The 15,667-nt window shown below is 48.3% G+C and overlaps 1 protein-coding gene across 1 annotated transcript; it reads right to left on the bottom strand.

Annotated features, from left to right (window-relative positions):
- Positions 1-13,085: 13,085 nt before the first annotated feature.
- On the bottom strand, positions 13,086-14,905 carry LOC123412872 (WAT1-related protein At5g47470-like). The gene is made up of 6 exons (XM_045105833.1): positions 14,512-14,905; positions 14,303-14,419; positions 13,968-14,205; positions 13,725-13,886; positions 13,482-13,633; positions 13,086-13,355 (listed from the first exon to the last, which is right to left on the bottom strand). The coding sequence occupies exons 1-6, from the start codon at positions 14,781-14,783 to the stop codon at positions 13,217-13,219; spliced, it is 1,080 nt and encodes a 359-aa protein (XP_044961768.1). The 5' UTR covers positions 14,784-14,905; the 3' UTR covers positions 13,086-13,216.
- Positions 14,906-15,667: the final 762 nt, after the last annotated feature.

Raw genomic sequence — 15,667 nt, 5'->3', positions numbered from 1 at the left:
GTGCTCACCAGAGTGATAGCATGCTCTTGGAAGTATTGCTTCAACTTCTTTGCGGCAAGGTAAACACCATAACACATTTTCTGGTAGTGGGCGTAGTTTTGCTTGGAGGCGGACAAGAACTCGCTGAGGTAGTAGATAGGGCGTTGCACTAACAGTACCTTGCCCTCCTCCTTGCGCTCAACTACCAGCACTACACTAACCACGCGAGTGGTCGCTGTAATGTATATGAGAATGGGTTCCCTTTCAGCCGGTGCTGCCAAGATTGGCAGGCTTGAGACGACCCGCTTGAGGTCGCGGAAGGCTTCGTCTGCCTGGTCGTTCCACTCAAACTTGGTTGTCTTCTTCATGAGCTTATAGAGTGGAAGGGCCTTCTCGCCGAGCCGGCTGACGAACCGGCTAAGGGACGCCACGCAGCCGACGAACTTCTGGACGTCTAGGATTTGAGCCAGCTTCACCATCCGCTCGATGGTGCTGCAACGGCAACAAAAGTCCTACCCCGGCAATGCCAGGAATTCTTCTTGCTACTTCTCTTGTTTGCGTCGGTTTTTCCCTTGAAGAGGAAAGGGTGATGCAGCACAGGAGGAGTAAGTATTTCCCTCAGTTTGAGAACCAAGGTATCGATCCAGAAGGAGGGTCTCGTCAAGTCCAGAGTACCTGCGCAAACACAAACGAGCTTGCACCCAACGCTTCAAAGGGGTTGTCAATCCCTTCAAGATTGTTTTTAAAGTGAGATCTGAAGGCGGAAAGTGCAACAAAGTAAAAAGTGTAAGGCTGAAAATATGGTGTGAAGTAGACCCGGGGGCCATAGTGTTCACTAGAGGCTTCTTTCAAAATAGCAAATATCACGGTGGGTGAACAAATTACTGTCGAGCAATTAATAGAACCGCGCAAAGCCATGACGATATCTAAGGCAATGATCATATGTAGGCATCACGTCCGAGACAAGTAGACCGATACTTTCTGCATCTACTACTATTACTCCACACATCGACCGCTATCCAGCATGCATCTAGTGTATTGAGTTCATGACAAACAGTGTAACGCCTTAAGCAAGATGACATGATGTAGAGGGATAATCTCAAACCAATGATGAAAACCCCATCTTTTTACCCTTGAAGGCAACAACACGATGCGTGCCTCGCTACCCCTTCTGTCACTGGGTGAGGTCACCGCACAGTATGAACCCAAAACCAAGCACTTCTCCCATTGCAAGAATCATAGATCAAGTCGGCCAAACAAAACCCACAACTCGAAGAGAATTACAAGGACATGAAATCATGCATAAGAGAGATCAGAAGAAACTCAAACAAGATTCATAGATAATCTGATCATAAATCCATAATTCATCGGATCTCGACAAACACACTACAAAAGAAGATTACACGGGATAGATCTCCATGAAGATCATGGAGAACTTTGTATTGAAGATCCAAGAGAGAGAAGAAGCCATCTAGTTACTAGCTATGGACCCGTAGGTCTATGGTGAACTACTCACGCATCATTGGAGAGGTCATGGTGTTGATGAAGAAGCCCTCCATATCTGAATCCCCCCTCCAGCAGGGCACCAGAACGTGCCCAGATGAGATCTTGCATAGACAGAAGCTTGCGGCGGCGGAAAAGTACTTTCGATGATCTCCTGATTTTTTGTGGAATTTTTGGGGATATATAAGCGCAAAACCTAGGGCAGAGCGCATCTAGGAGGCCCACAAGCCTGTGGGTTGCGGCCTCCCCCCTGACCGCGGGGTGAGGGCTTGTGGGGCCCCTGGGGCCCCCTGCCTTGGCTCTCAAGCCTCCTGATCTTCTTCCATTAGGGAAAAAATCTTTTCGGGGATTTTCTTCCGTTTGGACTCTGTTTCAGAATCTCCTCTGAAAGGTGTCAAAAACATGGAAAAAACAAGAACTGGCACTTGGCACTGAGTTAATAAGTTAGTCCCAAAAAATATATAAAAGGCATCCAAAACATCCAAAGTTTGACAAGATAATAGCATGAAACCATCAAAAATTATAGTTACGTTGGAGACGTATCAAGCATCCCCAAGCTTAACTCCTGCTCGTCCTCGAGTAGGGAAGTGATAAAGAATGAATTTTTGATGTGGAATGCTACCTAGCATAGTTGTCATTTGCAACTTCTTTCACGTGACATGAATGTTCAGATCTGTAAGATTCGAAAGAATAGTTTGCTATTGACATGAAAACAATAATACTTCAAGCAAACTAGCAAGGTAATCATGAAATTTCAAAATAATAAGGCCAAGGAAAGTTATCCCTACAAAATCATATAGTCTGGCTATGCTCCATCATCCTCACACAACTAATGTAAATCATGCACAACCCCGGTATTGGCCAAGTAATTGTTTTCGCACTCTTACTTTCTCAAACTTTTTATAACTATCACGCAATACATGAGCATGAGCCATGGATATAGCACTATAGGTGGAATAGAGTGTGTTGGTGGTAGTGAGACAAAAAGGAGGAGATGGTCACATTGACTCGGCGTATCAAAGGGCTATGGAGATGCCCATTGATAGATATCAAATGTGAATGAGTAGGGATTGCCATACAAGAGATGCACTAGAGCTATAAGTATGTGAAAGCTCAAAAGGAGAACTAGTGGGTGTGCATCCAACTTGCTTGCTCACGAAGACCTAGGGCAATTTGAGGAAGCCCATCATTGGAATATACAAGCCAAGTTATATAATGAATATTCCCACTAGCATATGGTAGTGACAAAGCAAGAAGGTCTCAATCATGAAGAACATGGTGCTATTATGAAGCACAAGTGCGGAAAAAGATAGTAGCATTGTCCCTTCTCTCTTTTTCTCTCTTTTTTGGGCTCTTAGGCCTCTCTTTTTTATTGTTGGGATCTTTGGACTTTTTTTTATTTCCTCACATGGGACAATGCTCTAATAATGATGATCATCACACTTTTATTTACTCACAACTTCAAAGCTCAAAATGATGATGACCCTGTAGGAAATGCCTCCGGCAGTGTACCGGGATGTGCAATGATCTAGCATGGCGTATGACGTTGAAACATCTCGCTAGATATCTTACGATCATGCAATGGCAATATGAGAGTGACGGAACAAGTCATGATATGGAACGGTGGGATTTGCATGGTAATATATCTCGGAATGGCTATGAAAATGCCATAGTAGGTAGGTATGGTGGCTGTTTTGAGGAAGGCATATGGTGGGTTTGTGCACCGGCGAGAATTGCGCGGGACTAAAGAGGCTAGCAATGGTGGAAGGTGAAAGTGCATCTATACCATGGACTCACATTAGTCATGAAGAACTCACATACTTGTTGCGAAAGTTTTTATTAGTAATCGAAACAAAGTGCTAAACACATACTCCTAGGGGAAGGGTTGGTAGGTGTTAACCATCGCGTGATCCCGACCTCAACACAAAGGATGACAATCAATAGATCAATTATGCTCCGACTTCCTAACATAGCGGTTCACCATACGTGCATGCTACGGGAATCACTAACTTCAACACAAGTATTTCTAGATCCACAACACCCTACTAACAGAGCTCTTAATATTACCAAATCCACGTCTCAAAACTAATTGAGAGGAATCAAGACTTCTCTTTTTACTCAATGCACAAGAAGATGGAGGTTTTTGTATCCTCTTTGGGTACCTATCACCTTTGGGACTACTTTCATAGCATAAGCCAACTACCAAGTCACGTATCGTCGTGCTCTAAAAGATATAAGTGAAGCACATAGAGCAAAAGTATCTAGCTCAAAAGATATAAGTGAAGAACTATGAGCATTCTAGCAAAATCACAATGAGTGCATGTCTCTCTCTCTCTCAAAAAGGTATGCAGCAAGGATGATTGTGACACAACAAAAAGAAAAGACTCCTATGATACAAGACGCTCCAAGCAAAACACATATCATGTGGGGAATAAAAATATAGCTCCAAGTAATGTTACTGATGGATTGAAGATGAAAGAGGGGATGCCTTCCCGGGGCATCCCCAAGCTTAGGCTTTTTGGTGTCCTTGAATTTGGCTTGGGAAGACTTGGTCATCCCCAAGCTTGAGCTCTTTCCACTCATTATCTCTTTGTCCATGAGAACATCACCCAAAACTTGAAAACTTCACAACACAAAACTTAAACAGAAACTCGTGATAACATTAGCACAAGAAGACAAACTACCACTTCTTTTGGTACTATAGCAAACTTGAATTCTATCTATATTGGTGTTGGGCTACTGTATTCTCACTTTTCCATGGCTAGTACCCCCCGATACTAACCATAGTTTCATCAAAACAAGCAACCAACTCAACAAAAACAGAATTTGTCAAAAACAGACCAGTCTATAGAAATCTGTATACTTCGTATAATTCTGGTACCTCAAAAAATCTGAACAATTACGACTGCCTGGGAAAAAGGCATATCAACCAGAAGAAAAAAGAATCAACTCAAAATCTCTTTCTGAATAAAAATTAAAAATCATCTCGTGAGCGAAAAGTTTCTGTCTTTTTCCAGCAGGATCGAACAACCATTACCTAGACTAGTCATAAAGGTTTTGCTTGGAGCAAACACAAAAAGAAACACAAAAAACACAGTCACAACAGAATTATGATGGTGTGGACGCAACAAAACAGAATTATGATAAATTCATTGGGTTGCCTCCCAACAAGCGCTATTGTTTAACGCTCTTAGCTAGACATTGATAATTCAATGATGCTCACACAAAAGACAAGAATTGAAGCACAACGAGAGCATCATAAAGCTTGTGAAAATCACATCTAAGTCTAACATACTTCTTATGCATAGGCATTTTATAGGAAAACAGATAGTCAAGACAACCAATAGTTGCCGTATGAAAGGAAGAAGAAATAAACAATAGCAATCTCCACATAATGAGAGGTAATTTGGTAACATGAAAGTCTCTACCACAATATTTTCCTCTCTCATAGTAATTACATGTGGGATCATAATCAAATTCAACAATGTAGCTATCACAAAGGATATTCTTTTCATGATCCACATGCATGCAAAGTTGATGCTCTTCAAAAATAGTGGGATTATCATCAACTAAAGTCATGACTTCTCCAAACCCACTTTCAATATTATTGCAAATATCTTTGCAACAAGTAGTGGACAAAGCAAAACTAGCATCCCCAAGCTTAGGGTTTTGCATATTTTTAGCATGATTGTTGTTAATAGAATTTATAATGAAATCATTGCAATAATGCTTTTCATTCAAAGAGCCCTCGTGAATCATTTCATAAATTTCTTCATCACGATTTTCAGATTCACGCATCTCAAGCAAAACTCCAAAGAGAAAGTCAAGTGCACTCAACTCACTAGCAATTGGATCAACATAATTGGATCTCTTAAAGATATTAGCAAGTGGGTGAGGATCCATATTACTAGATTTTCAAGAAGCGAAGATGCAAGCATATTGAAGGCACATAGCACACAAGCAACGGAAAGCAAGAATCATAGATCTAGTTGGCCAAACAAAACCCACAACTTGAAGAGAATTACAAGTATATGAAATCATGCATAAGAGAGATCAGAATAAACTCAAATAAGATTCATAGTTAATCTGATCATAAATCCACAATTCATCGGATCTCGACAAACACACCGCAAAAGAAGATTACATCGGATGGATCTCCATGAAGATCATGGAGAACTTTGTATTGAAGATCCAAGAGAGAGAAGAAGCCATCTAGTTACTAGCTATGGACCCGTAGGTCTATGGTAAACTACTCACGCATCATCGGAGAGGTCATGGTGTTGATGAAGAAGCCCTCCATATCCGAATCCCCCCTCCGGCAGGGCACCAGAACGTGCCCCAGATGGGATCTTGCGGAGACAGAAGCTTGCGGCGGCGAAAAAGTACTTTCGATGATCTCCTAATTGTTTGTGGAATTTTTGGGGATATATAGGCGCAAAACCTAGGGCAGAGGGCGTCCAGGGGGGCCACAAGCCTGTGGTCCGCGGCCTCCCCCTGACCGCGGGGTGAGGGCTTGTGGGGCCCCTGGGGCCCCCTGCCTTGGCTCTCAAGCCTCTTGATCTTCTTCCGTTACAGAAAAAATCTTTTCGGGGATTTTCTTCCATTTGGACCCCATTTCAAAATCTCCTCTGAAAGGGGTCAAAAACATGGAAAAAGCAGGAACTGGCACTTGGCACTGAGTTAATAAGTTAGTCCCAAAAAATATATAAAAGGCATGCAAAACATCCAAAGTTTGACAAGATAATAGCATGAAACCATCAAAAATTATAGATACGTTGGAGACGTATCAGGTGCCGATTTTCTTAGGGTTCGCTTCGATGTCGCGAGCGGACACGAAGAAACCCAAGAGCTTGCCGCCTGGAACCCCAAAGACGCACTTCTCCGAATTAAGCCGGATCTTGTATACGCGCAGGTTGGCAAACGTCTCCCGCAAGTTGTCGAGGAGACTGAAGTGCTGCTTGGTCTTCACGATGATTTCATCCTGATAGACGTGGATGTTTCTGCCAATATGTGGCAGTAGGCACTGCTGCATGCAGCGTTGGAATGTTGCACCAGCGTTCTTCAGACCAAACGTCATGGTGGTGTAGCAGTAGGCCCCGAAGGGCGTGATGAAGGAGGTCTTCAGGCGATCAGCTGGATCTAGCTTGATTTGATGGTAGCCTGAATAAACATCCCGAAACGACAGCAGTTCGCAGCCAGCTGTGGAGTCGATCACTTGATCTATCCGGGGCAAGGTGAAAGGGTCTTTCGGGCATGCCTTATTCAGGCTTGTGTAGTCAATACACATTCGCCAGGTGTTGTTCTTCTTCAGCACCAGGACTGGATTGGCTAACTAGTCCAGGTGGGAAACCTGCATGATGAAGCCGGCTGCAAGGAGCCGGGCAATCTCTTCTCCGATTGTGCGCCGCTTCCCCTCGGCGAAGCGGCACAAAGGTTGTTTCACTAGCTTTGCATCTGGTCGCATGTGAAGTTTGTGCTCGGCGTACTTCCTCGGAACACCACGCATGTCTTTGGGGGACCATGCAAAGATATCCTAATACTCACGCAAGAAGTCGACAAGCTCGCCTTCCTATTTAGGGCTGAGGCTAGCCCTGATGGTGACGCACTGCTTGGGATTCACACGGTCGAGTGGCACCTGCTTGGTTTCTTTAGCCGGCTTGAAGGAGCCTTCGCCAGCCGACTGGGATGGAAGAGTAGGGATCGCCCGCTGCTCGGTAGCCTGAGCCACAAGCCGATCAATCTGCCTTTTCTCCTCAGCAATCACCTTGGCGTCGGCCAGGCGGCTGCTGTCCTGTGCACACTCGAGCGACTTCCTGTAGTCGCCAGCAATGGTGATGATGTCCTTTGGACCCGACATCTTCATCTTCAGGTAGGCGTAGTGGGGGATAGCCATGAATTTGGCCAGAGCCGGTCTGCCCAGCAGCGCGTGATACGGGCTGCTGAGATCCACCACCTCGAACCATATGGACCCACGGCGGAAGTGAGCCTTGTCACCGAAAAGGACGTCCAGCTGGATTTTGCTGATCGGCGAGCAGGACTGTCCCGGCACGATGCCATGTAAGACAGTGCTGGTCGGCAAGACGTCCTTCTCCTTGAGCCCAAGCTTGAGGAGGGTGTCGAGGTAGAGGATGTTGATGCTGCTGCTGCCGTTGACCAACACCCGGGAGAACCGGCACGTGATCCTCTGGGAGGCAAATATGGGGTCGAGGACGAGCGCTGTATGAGCCAGGGTTTGGTATCACCGCAGGATGGTCAACCCGGCTCCATGTGATGGGCTTTTCAGACCAGTGCATGTATTGGGGAACTAGGGGGACTGTGGCATTCACCTCGCGCCGGCGCTAGCGCTGGCTGTGCTTGTCGTCGCCTTCACTGGTGAAGACGACAAATGCTCCGTCTTGATGGGGGTAGTCGTCGTGGAGACGACCGTCTTGTGAGGCGGTGGTGGTTGAGCCGAAGCTGGACCGGGAGCCGGAGCATGAGGCGCCCGAGGTGCATCTGGGGCAAGCGGCAGGCCCTCCCCTTGCGACAGTCGTCGTGCAAAGCTGCACTATCAAAGGGTATGGGTAGAGGGCTTCGCCCGAGAGTGCATCTTGCAGGGCACGTCAAGCATCTGCTTGATGGACTGCTTGGGCTGCCAGTCGTTCTTGTCGGCCTGCCTCCGTTGAGAGCCAGCCTGAGTAGCCGGCGCCTCTCCCTCCATGTTGGCTACTACCTTGTTGTTGGAGCGCGAATCAAGTTGATCCGCCTTGCGCTTGTTGTTGTTCTGGCCGCCTCGATTGTCACCAGCCGGCTTGGGAGTAGTCGGCGTGGGGACAGCTTTCTCCAAGGCAGTCACCTTGACCCGCATCACGGAGTCGGCCATGGCGTATGAGTCCACCTTGGCCATCAACACCGCCAGAGAGGTGGGCTCAGAGCACATGAGCTTGTGCTTGAGGAGAGTGCCGTCTCGGCAGCCGTCGATGAAGTACTGGATGGCATGTACCTCATGCACTCCCTCGCAGGAATTGCGAAGCTCCGTCCAGCGTGTGACGTAGTCGCGAAGGGGTTCGTCGGGCCTCTGGACGCACATGGCCAGCTCGCGAGGACGGCCAGGGCGCTTGTAGGTGCCAGTGAAGTTGCGGACGAACGCCTCCTCGAAATCGACCCATGAGTTGACGCTGCCGGCTCGAAGGCTCCTATGCCTTGTTGCCCCTGGCAATGCCAACGACGATGGTGTAGTCGATCAGCCAGTCTTCTCGCTTGGCTGTGCCGTTGTACTTGGGAGTGTCCCGATGCTAACTGAAGCCTCGGGGAAACGGCTCCCCTCGGATCCAGGGGCCGAAGCACGCCGGACCGATGGGACCATCCACCTTCAGAAGGGCTGACTGTGTGAGGGTGTTGAGACGCCTGCGGGCGTCGTGGTCGCCCTGGGCGACGCGAGCGCCGATCCAAGCCGCAATCGGAAGGGCACCTTGTGAGCCGGTAGCATGGGTCCTCCGCGGACGAGGAGCCTCATATACCGAATCACTCTCATCATCCCCGTGACGCCGGCTCGAAGTATGCTTGCTCTGGCGCTGAGAACGCCTGTCGTGGCTTCCCTCGCCCTTCCCGGGCGGAAGTGCGATGCGAGGAAGATCCTTCCACTTGTTGATGACCGCTGGGGTTACGGCGCGCTCCGGGATTGGGTCCCGGAGAATCCGATTGAGTTTGACCGGGGTCGAGCTGTGTCTGCTCCTCATTGGCGGCGTCAAGGAGATCCTTTACCCGCTTCTCCTGGAAGGCGCGCTCCTCGCCCTCCAAGCTTGGCATCTCTGCCATGGCTGTCTGGGCCGCCCGTAAGTTGGCTGCAGGAGTCTCGTAGATGGGCTGCTTGCCGCCTAGAATCTCGGCGATGATCCGGCCGTAGCCGCGGACCGAGCCAAGCCGGCTAGGGGCCTCGGACACCGGAGTGAGGCCGTAGTCGGAGTTATACTCGCGCTATGTGGACTCTATCTGGCGTTTAGCCGCGGCAATGGCAATGCCCTCCTCCATGATCTGCCTGCGAGCCTCCTCCAGCGAGGCCCGCGCGTCGGTGGGGTTTGTGGAGGTGGCGATGGGCGTCCTCAAGCCGGTAAGCGCGGCTTGAAGAGTGTCGGTGGAGACAGCAGCAGGCTCACCAACGTCTGCTGACGCCTTGCCATGAGCCGTGCTGGTGCCAGCGCCGATGACCATCACCTCCACGATGTTGGAGACGATGGCGACATGGTACGGGGTAAAGAACCCCGCAGACGACGGAGGACCGTCAAAGACGAGTACATTGCTGGGGTACACGTCGAATGTAGGCGTCTCAGCGATAGAGAGCCTACTAAAGCTGGCACATAACGCCTCGACATCGAAGTCCTCGCCAAGTAGCGAGGACCATCGTTGAGGCACAAATCGCTAAAGAGAAGCTAAGGTTCTCCATAGCAGCGACGACGACGCTGGGGAGTGACTTGTCGTTGGACTCCCCATCAGAATCTGCATGACGGACTGGGACGTCGATCATCATCGGTGAAGCCTCATCGAAGGCAGGCTCCACGGACATGCAGATCGGTCCGGACGCGATGCATCCCGCGGCATAAGCGCGGGACCCCACCCAGCGCATGAAGCCAGTCGATGCCGCGGACGGCCCGACGGTGAGCGCTAAATGTCGGTGTTTACTCACAACATAAGCCATGGGTAGGCTAAAGATGGTGGGAATCGAAGTGGCACTGAAGGGCGCTGGGAACGAGGTTGGTACAAGCATGGAACGCACGATGTACCCAGGTTCAGGGCTCTCCGTAGAGATAACACCCATAATCCTGTCGGAGTGTATGATGTATGAATGAGACTACAAAGTGCTCCTCCAGCTGTATTGCGGAGGAAGAACAAGGAGCTGCCGGCTCGCGTCTGCCTCTCCTATGTGGTTGGTGTGTGTGTTGAGTTGACCGACCCTCTGCATGGAGGGGGGCGGGGGGGGGGGGGGTATAGTGGAACTCATTGACCTACAATATGGACAAAAGTTACAAGAGTGGGACCCGGCTGGCAGCCTCGCCGGCTGGCCAGGGGGCCCACGGGGTCTTGTCTTGTCGCTGGAGGGGCCCGCCGGCTGCGAAGTCCCGTCTCGCTGTGGGACCCGCCGGCTAACCAATAAGGCTCTCGCATAAGGTTGACGCAGGACACGTGTGGTACGTCCGGCGTCGTCCAGCGAGGATTGTCCTGGGCACGCAGTATGGCCGTCTCCACTGTTCCCACGCCGAGTGTAGTAATGGAGTGGGAGTTTGACGACCCGACACTGTGCAGGGTGATGGATCGGAGCTGGAGGAGGTCAGCGACGTGGCCGCCGACGCTTCCACCTGCCGTGCACCCTGATCTAGTACCTTTGCTGACGCGTAGCCACCTTTAATCGTAGGGTCTCGTCATGACCTACAGTCTGATGTGACTTGAGATCCCCAGCCGGCTAGCCTGCTTGACTACCGGACCTGGGCACGGCCGCCTCGCCCCTAGTCGGCTGGCTTGGCCTAGGCGGCCAGGGAGAGGTAGACGTTTGTCCTCTAGCCGGCAGGTGCTTCCTGGCCGGCCATGGAGTTGGCTGTCTCGCCCCCAGTCGGCAGGCGCTTCCTAGTCGGCCAGGGGGACTTGGTCTTTACAGAATGGTTCTTGATGTTCCTTCTAGGCCGAAGGCAATGGAATAGGCTTGATGAGCCTACCCCGGGGTTATCCCCCCGACAGTAATCATCTTCTCCTTCTTCTTCTTTTTCTCCTCCTTCTTTTTATCCTTCTCCTCCTTCTTCTCCTTCTCTTTCTTCTCCTTCTCATTCTTCTCCTTCTTGTCCTCCTCCTCCTTCTTCTTCTTCTTCTTCTTCTTCTTCTTCTTCTAGTCTTCTTCTTCTCCTTCTTCTTCTTGTTGTTCTACTTTTATTCTCCAAAATGACATACTTAGCTAATTATCCTCCAAGATGATATAATTAGCTTATTTAGTTCATTTATGACATACTTAGCTTAGTTCGGTTAAAAATAGCACAAGAACCATGGTTAGCTCATAACTTAGCGTGTCTTCCTCCAAAATGACATAATAAGCTCAAAATAAGATGATTAATCATCTTCTCCCTGTTCTTAATTTTTCTCGTCCTTCTTCTTCTTCTTCTCCTTCTCCTTCTTCTTATTCTTCTTCTTCTTCTTCTAGTTTTCTTCTTCTAGTTTTTTTTTCTTCTTCTTCTTCTAGCTTTCTTCTTCTTCTTCTAGTTTTGTTCTTCTTCTTCTAACTTTCTTATTCTCATTCTGCAGATTTGATTCACTTCATGGGAGGTGGCATTCATGGAGGCCAGCAATAATGGACTGTTACTGTTTATTTTCTGTTTTGATTTGCATTGATAAACAATGTGAAACTATGTGTATGTATGAAGATAAGATAAGTATGTGTATGTTTTGCTCTCACATGATGTTTGATACATGGCCTATATGCTGCTTATATGATATGTGTATTTCGAAACTATATGCGGGTGTTACAAATTATATGAATCGTATGTGTATTTTTAAAATACAAGGAAATCACTAAAAGCAAACAAACAGTGGCAATGCATGCGTTTTGTCGTCTACCACCGGACGACAAAGGGTTTTGCCGTCGGCCAACGACGACAAAGGAGCCACGTATCACCTACGGGCCTTTCCTTGAGTGGTGTCGGGTCTGTTGATTTTTGGTTGATGAAGTGGGTCAACCCTCGACCGCACGCATACAGGTCTGGGTACCCCCATTTTCAAAACGCTGACACTTTCTTCCACCATCATCAAAACAACAAAAATCGGAGCGAGGAACCACCGCAACATTGAGATCCTGGGCAAACTTGAGCTTATTTGGAGAACTGCTATTGATCTCCCAAATCTGACGATCTTCGAAAGTTTATGTGTGTTCCATGTCTGAAGGGTTTGAGTTCTCACCCTTTTCACCATATTGCTTTCAGAGTTCCAGGGATGCAAATGTGTTCGATTTGTTTCTGTCTATTTACTGTTAATTATTTGTTTGCAAACTTTAGAATGCTCAAGGGTGTTTTTTTTTTCTCGAATTAAAGAGAAAGCTTCTTTGTGGTGCTTAGCTGGGACAAAATGTCTGTAATATTATGCTGCCAGAGTGATGCTTGTAATTCGGCAGATGGCCTCGAGCCCTCGACACCAAAAGTTTTCTTCTTATTCAACAAAAATGAACCCTTTTGCCTTGTTCAAAAAAAAATGCTCCAGGTCTAAAGAAAATAATATTCAAAGCAAGGCGGCCAGTATTTAAAGTGACAGTACTGGCCTTTGCTTAGTGGGCTAATAATTTATACTTCATCCACATGCATTGATTTCTGTGTGTTTTGTTTTATACGAATTTTAAAATAATCTGTTAAAATTTGTGTGTCACGTAGACACATAACGTATTGTGTTATCGTTAGAGGGTCCGCCCACGCGATCCACAGCGTACGGTTCCAGCTGCGTCGATGACGAATAAATAATAATTGCTGGACATATGACATGGCTACACGTGTAAACAGTTAGAGTGTTTGTTCATATATAAACGTATGAGCTGTCTTCTGGATATGCGATGTATAAACGGATGTCTAATACATCCCACATGTGATGAATATCGGGCTCAATAAATAACTTGATTTTTCGAAAGTCCAAAAATTATCCTCGCAAAGGGAAAGTCAAACAGTAGATAGAATCAGTGTAGATTCCTACAGCATCCAGTACATAGTGGAAGCAAGCGATTTTGCCCAAGTCGTCACTGCAAGAGTGGCCTCTCGATATCATATTCAGTTGCGTCAGACGACATCGCAAGCTCGGCGAACATCTTGTCCTCCCGGTTCTTGGCCCATAGCACTACATAGAGGCCCGCAAACATGAGCGCAATCCCCACCAGGCTGCAACGAAATACGAACATGACGATGCAAATGTTAAATGTCAGCGCACCAAATACAGTTACGCATTGACATATCATTCCTAGCGGCGCGGGTGCATGGCCGGCAAAGACGTAAGTACGTACGTACCATCCTGTGCCGATCCATTGTCCAAAGAAGATGAAGGAGACGAAGGCCGAGAACACGGTCTGGAACGGGCTGAACATGGACACCAGGACAGGCCCCTTGCGGCCGATGCTTGACACCTGGAACGTCGTGCACAGGCCGATCACCACACCTCCCTGCACCAGCATTGCCACTATTTTCAGGGCCCGGCCGGATTGATGGCAGGTTACAAAGATCATGAGATCTAGTACTAGTAATAATATGTACCACGAGCACAATTTCACCGATTATTCTGGGGATGTTGCCTGCAGTGCCCGCCCCGAGCTTGCCGTCCATGATGACCTGTATGATAGCGCTGAAGATCGATCCCATCATGGCGGTGATCACACATATGGACAGCGGCGCCGGGAACCTCTTGAGGGTTGCAGCCTACATTTGCACATCAGATTTCAGCTCCAATTCTAACAAAATGGCTAAACTACGAGTAGTGTTTATCTTATCAGCGTGCACCTGCAGGACAGTGTTGCAAGCGAAGACCGTGACTCCAGTGAGCAGGTATATACAGCCAAGGACCCAATCTCTGTCGATTTTAAAGACAGAGAACTCTTGGTCCCTGGGAACGGACTCTGGCACTGTGCCGGGATCGGGATTCTTCAGGAAGCTCACGCACATTGCTCCACTGATGCATACTAACGTACCAAAGATCTTTGCTCTGGTGTACTTGCACTTCCACTCAAATCTCTCAAACCTGCATATATATATAAACAGAGTCACTAGTAGTTGAGCCACTTGGTCAGTCCGAAAGTTAACAATGTGTTGTTTTCTTAACGGATTTGCTTCAGTACCTCAGGCAGGCGGCGATGACGAAGATGAAGCCAGGGCCAAGATTGGGCATGGCCGAGGCGATCGCTGGTGAGGTCCGCTCCACGCCGAGCATCATCAAGACTTGGTATATGGACACCCTATATATATACAAAAAACAAAATAAAAATGTTTTGTTAATCCATAATTGAAAAGAGAATCAATATATGATTGATTCTTTTATGTTTCTCACCCTCCAAGGGAGATTAAAACGAGCTGGATTATCAACATGGGGCTCCAGCGCTTGGGCCATTTCTTCCTCTCGAGGGCGATGGCGAAGGGGAGCACGACGACTGAGGAGGCGGCGCATGCGACGACGATGATGAAGAGCGACGGGACGCCGGCGACGAGTAGCCGGTTGAGGAACATCATGTAGAGCCCGAAGATGAACTGCACCGCCAGCAGCCCGGAGATGGTCAGCACGTCGCTGAGCAAGAAGGACACGCCGCCGCCCAGCATCCTCATATACCTCCTCCGCCGGCCGGCAAGATCAATCAGCTGCTGCTGTGGATGCAAGGGCAGGAAGATACCGAGGACCTTGGTTATACTCCCTATGTGTGTGTGTGTGAGTGAGAGAGAGAGGTGTATAAATATACTGTAGGATTCTTGCATGTTCGGTCGTGCCAAGAAGAAAAGGAGTCACCGATGGACAAGAGTTGGTTAATATTCAAGTGAGATGAATTTAGTGGCACCAATTCAATGGATTGGACTGTCAGAAACTGCTAGAGTAGAATTTAGGAACGAGAGATTTGCAAGTGTCAGACTCGACCTCCACCTAGGAAATCGTGCTCCGTACGCGGGTGACACGTCTGTGGGAGGAGCATCCACCCTGGCGCTTGCCGCCTACGTGTGGCAGGCAGGCACCACATGCATCGTCGCTGCATGCACGGGAGCACGTAGCCAATTGCGTTCGGGACTGAGGCCCGCCGCTCGGCCAGACAGGAAGGCATGGGAGCAGGAGAGCAGAGCCCTGCACGGCCAGATGGCGACACGTGTGACGATCAGAGAAGCTACTACGCGTGGGGCCGTCTAGAGGGTTAGAAATTAATTAGCAAAGGATGTGTTCAATCCCAAACAGTCGTGTTTCTTATCTCTCTATTGTCAATAGACATCTGTTTTGGAGGAGTACATCCAGACAGACACCTCTTCTTTCCACCTATCTCAAATGTATATATATTTGAGAATCAATAAAAACGTGACTCATCATCCATTCATTTTCATTTAATCTTATTTTAATCTAACACGTTATCAACACGATTTAACACAAAGCAAATAGGGCAACGACGGAAAGAGTCGTTGGGCTCGCACGTCCGCTGTGGCGTTGTGTATCTAGGGCGACCAACCTTCCG

Source organism: Hordeum vulgare, chromosome 7H (assembly GCF_904849725.1).
Source record: "Hordeum vulgare subsp. vulgare chromosome 7H, MorexV3_pseudomolecules_assembly, whole genome shotgun sequence".
Classification (NCBI taxonomy): domain Eukaryota; kingdom Viridiplantae; phylum Streptophyta; class Magnoliopsida; order Poales; family Poaceae; genus Hordeum; species Hordeum vulgare.
Note: the sequence above shows the minus strand (reverse complement) of the source record. Positions and strands in the feature narration are given on the sequence as shown.

What these genes read in the sequence shown, in the direction of transcription:
- LOC123412872 (XM_045105833.1), bottom strand. Translation starts at nt 14,783, where the DNA reads ATGAGGATGCTGGGCGGCGGCGTGTCCTTCTTGCTCAGCGACGTGCTG. An exon ending in GTTTTAATCTCCCTTGGAGG is followed by an intron (nt 14,420 to 14,511) that starts GTGAGAAACATA and finishes GTATATATATAG; the next exon opens with GGTGTCCATATACCAAGTCT. An exon ending in CTTGCAACACTGTCCTGCAG is followed by an intron (nt 13,887 to 13,967) that starts GTGCACGCTGAT and finishes GTGCAAATGTAG; the next exon opens with GCTGCAACCCTCAAGAGGTT.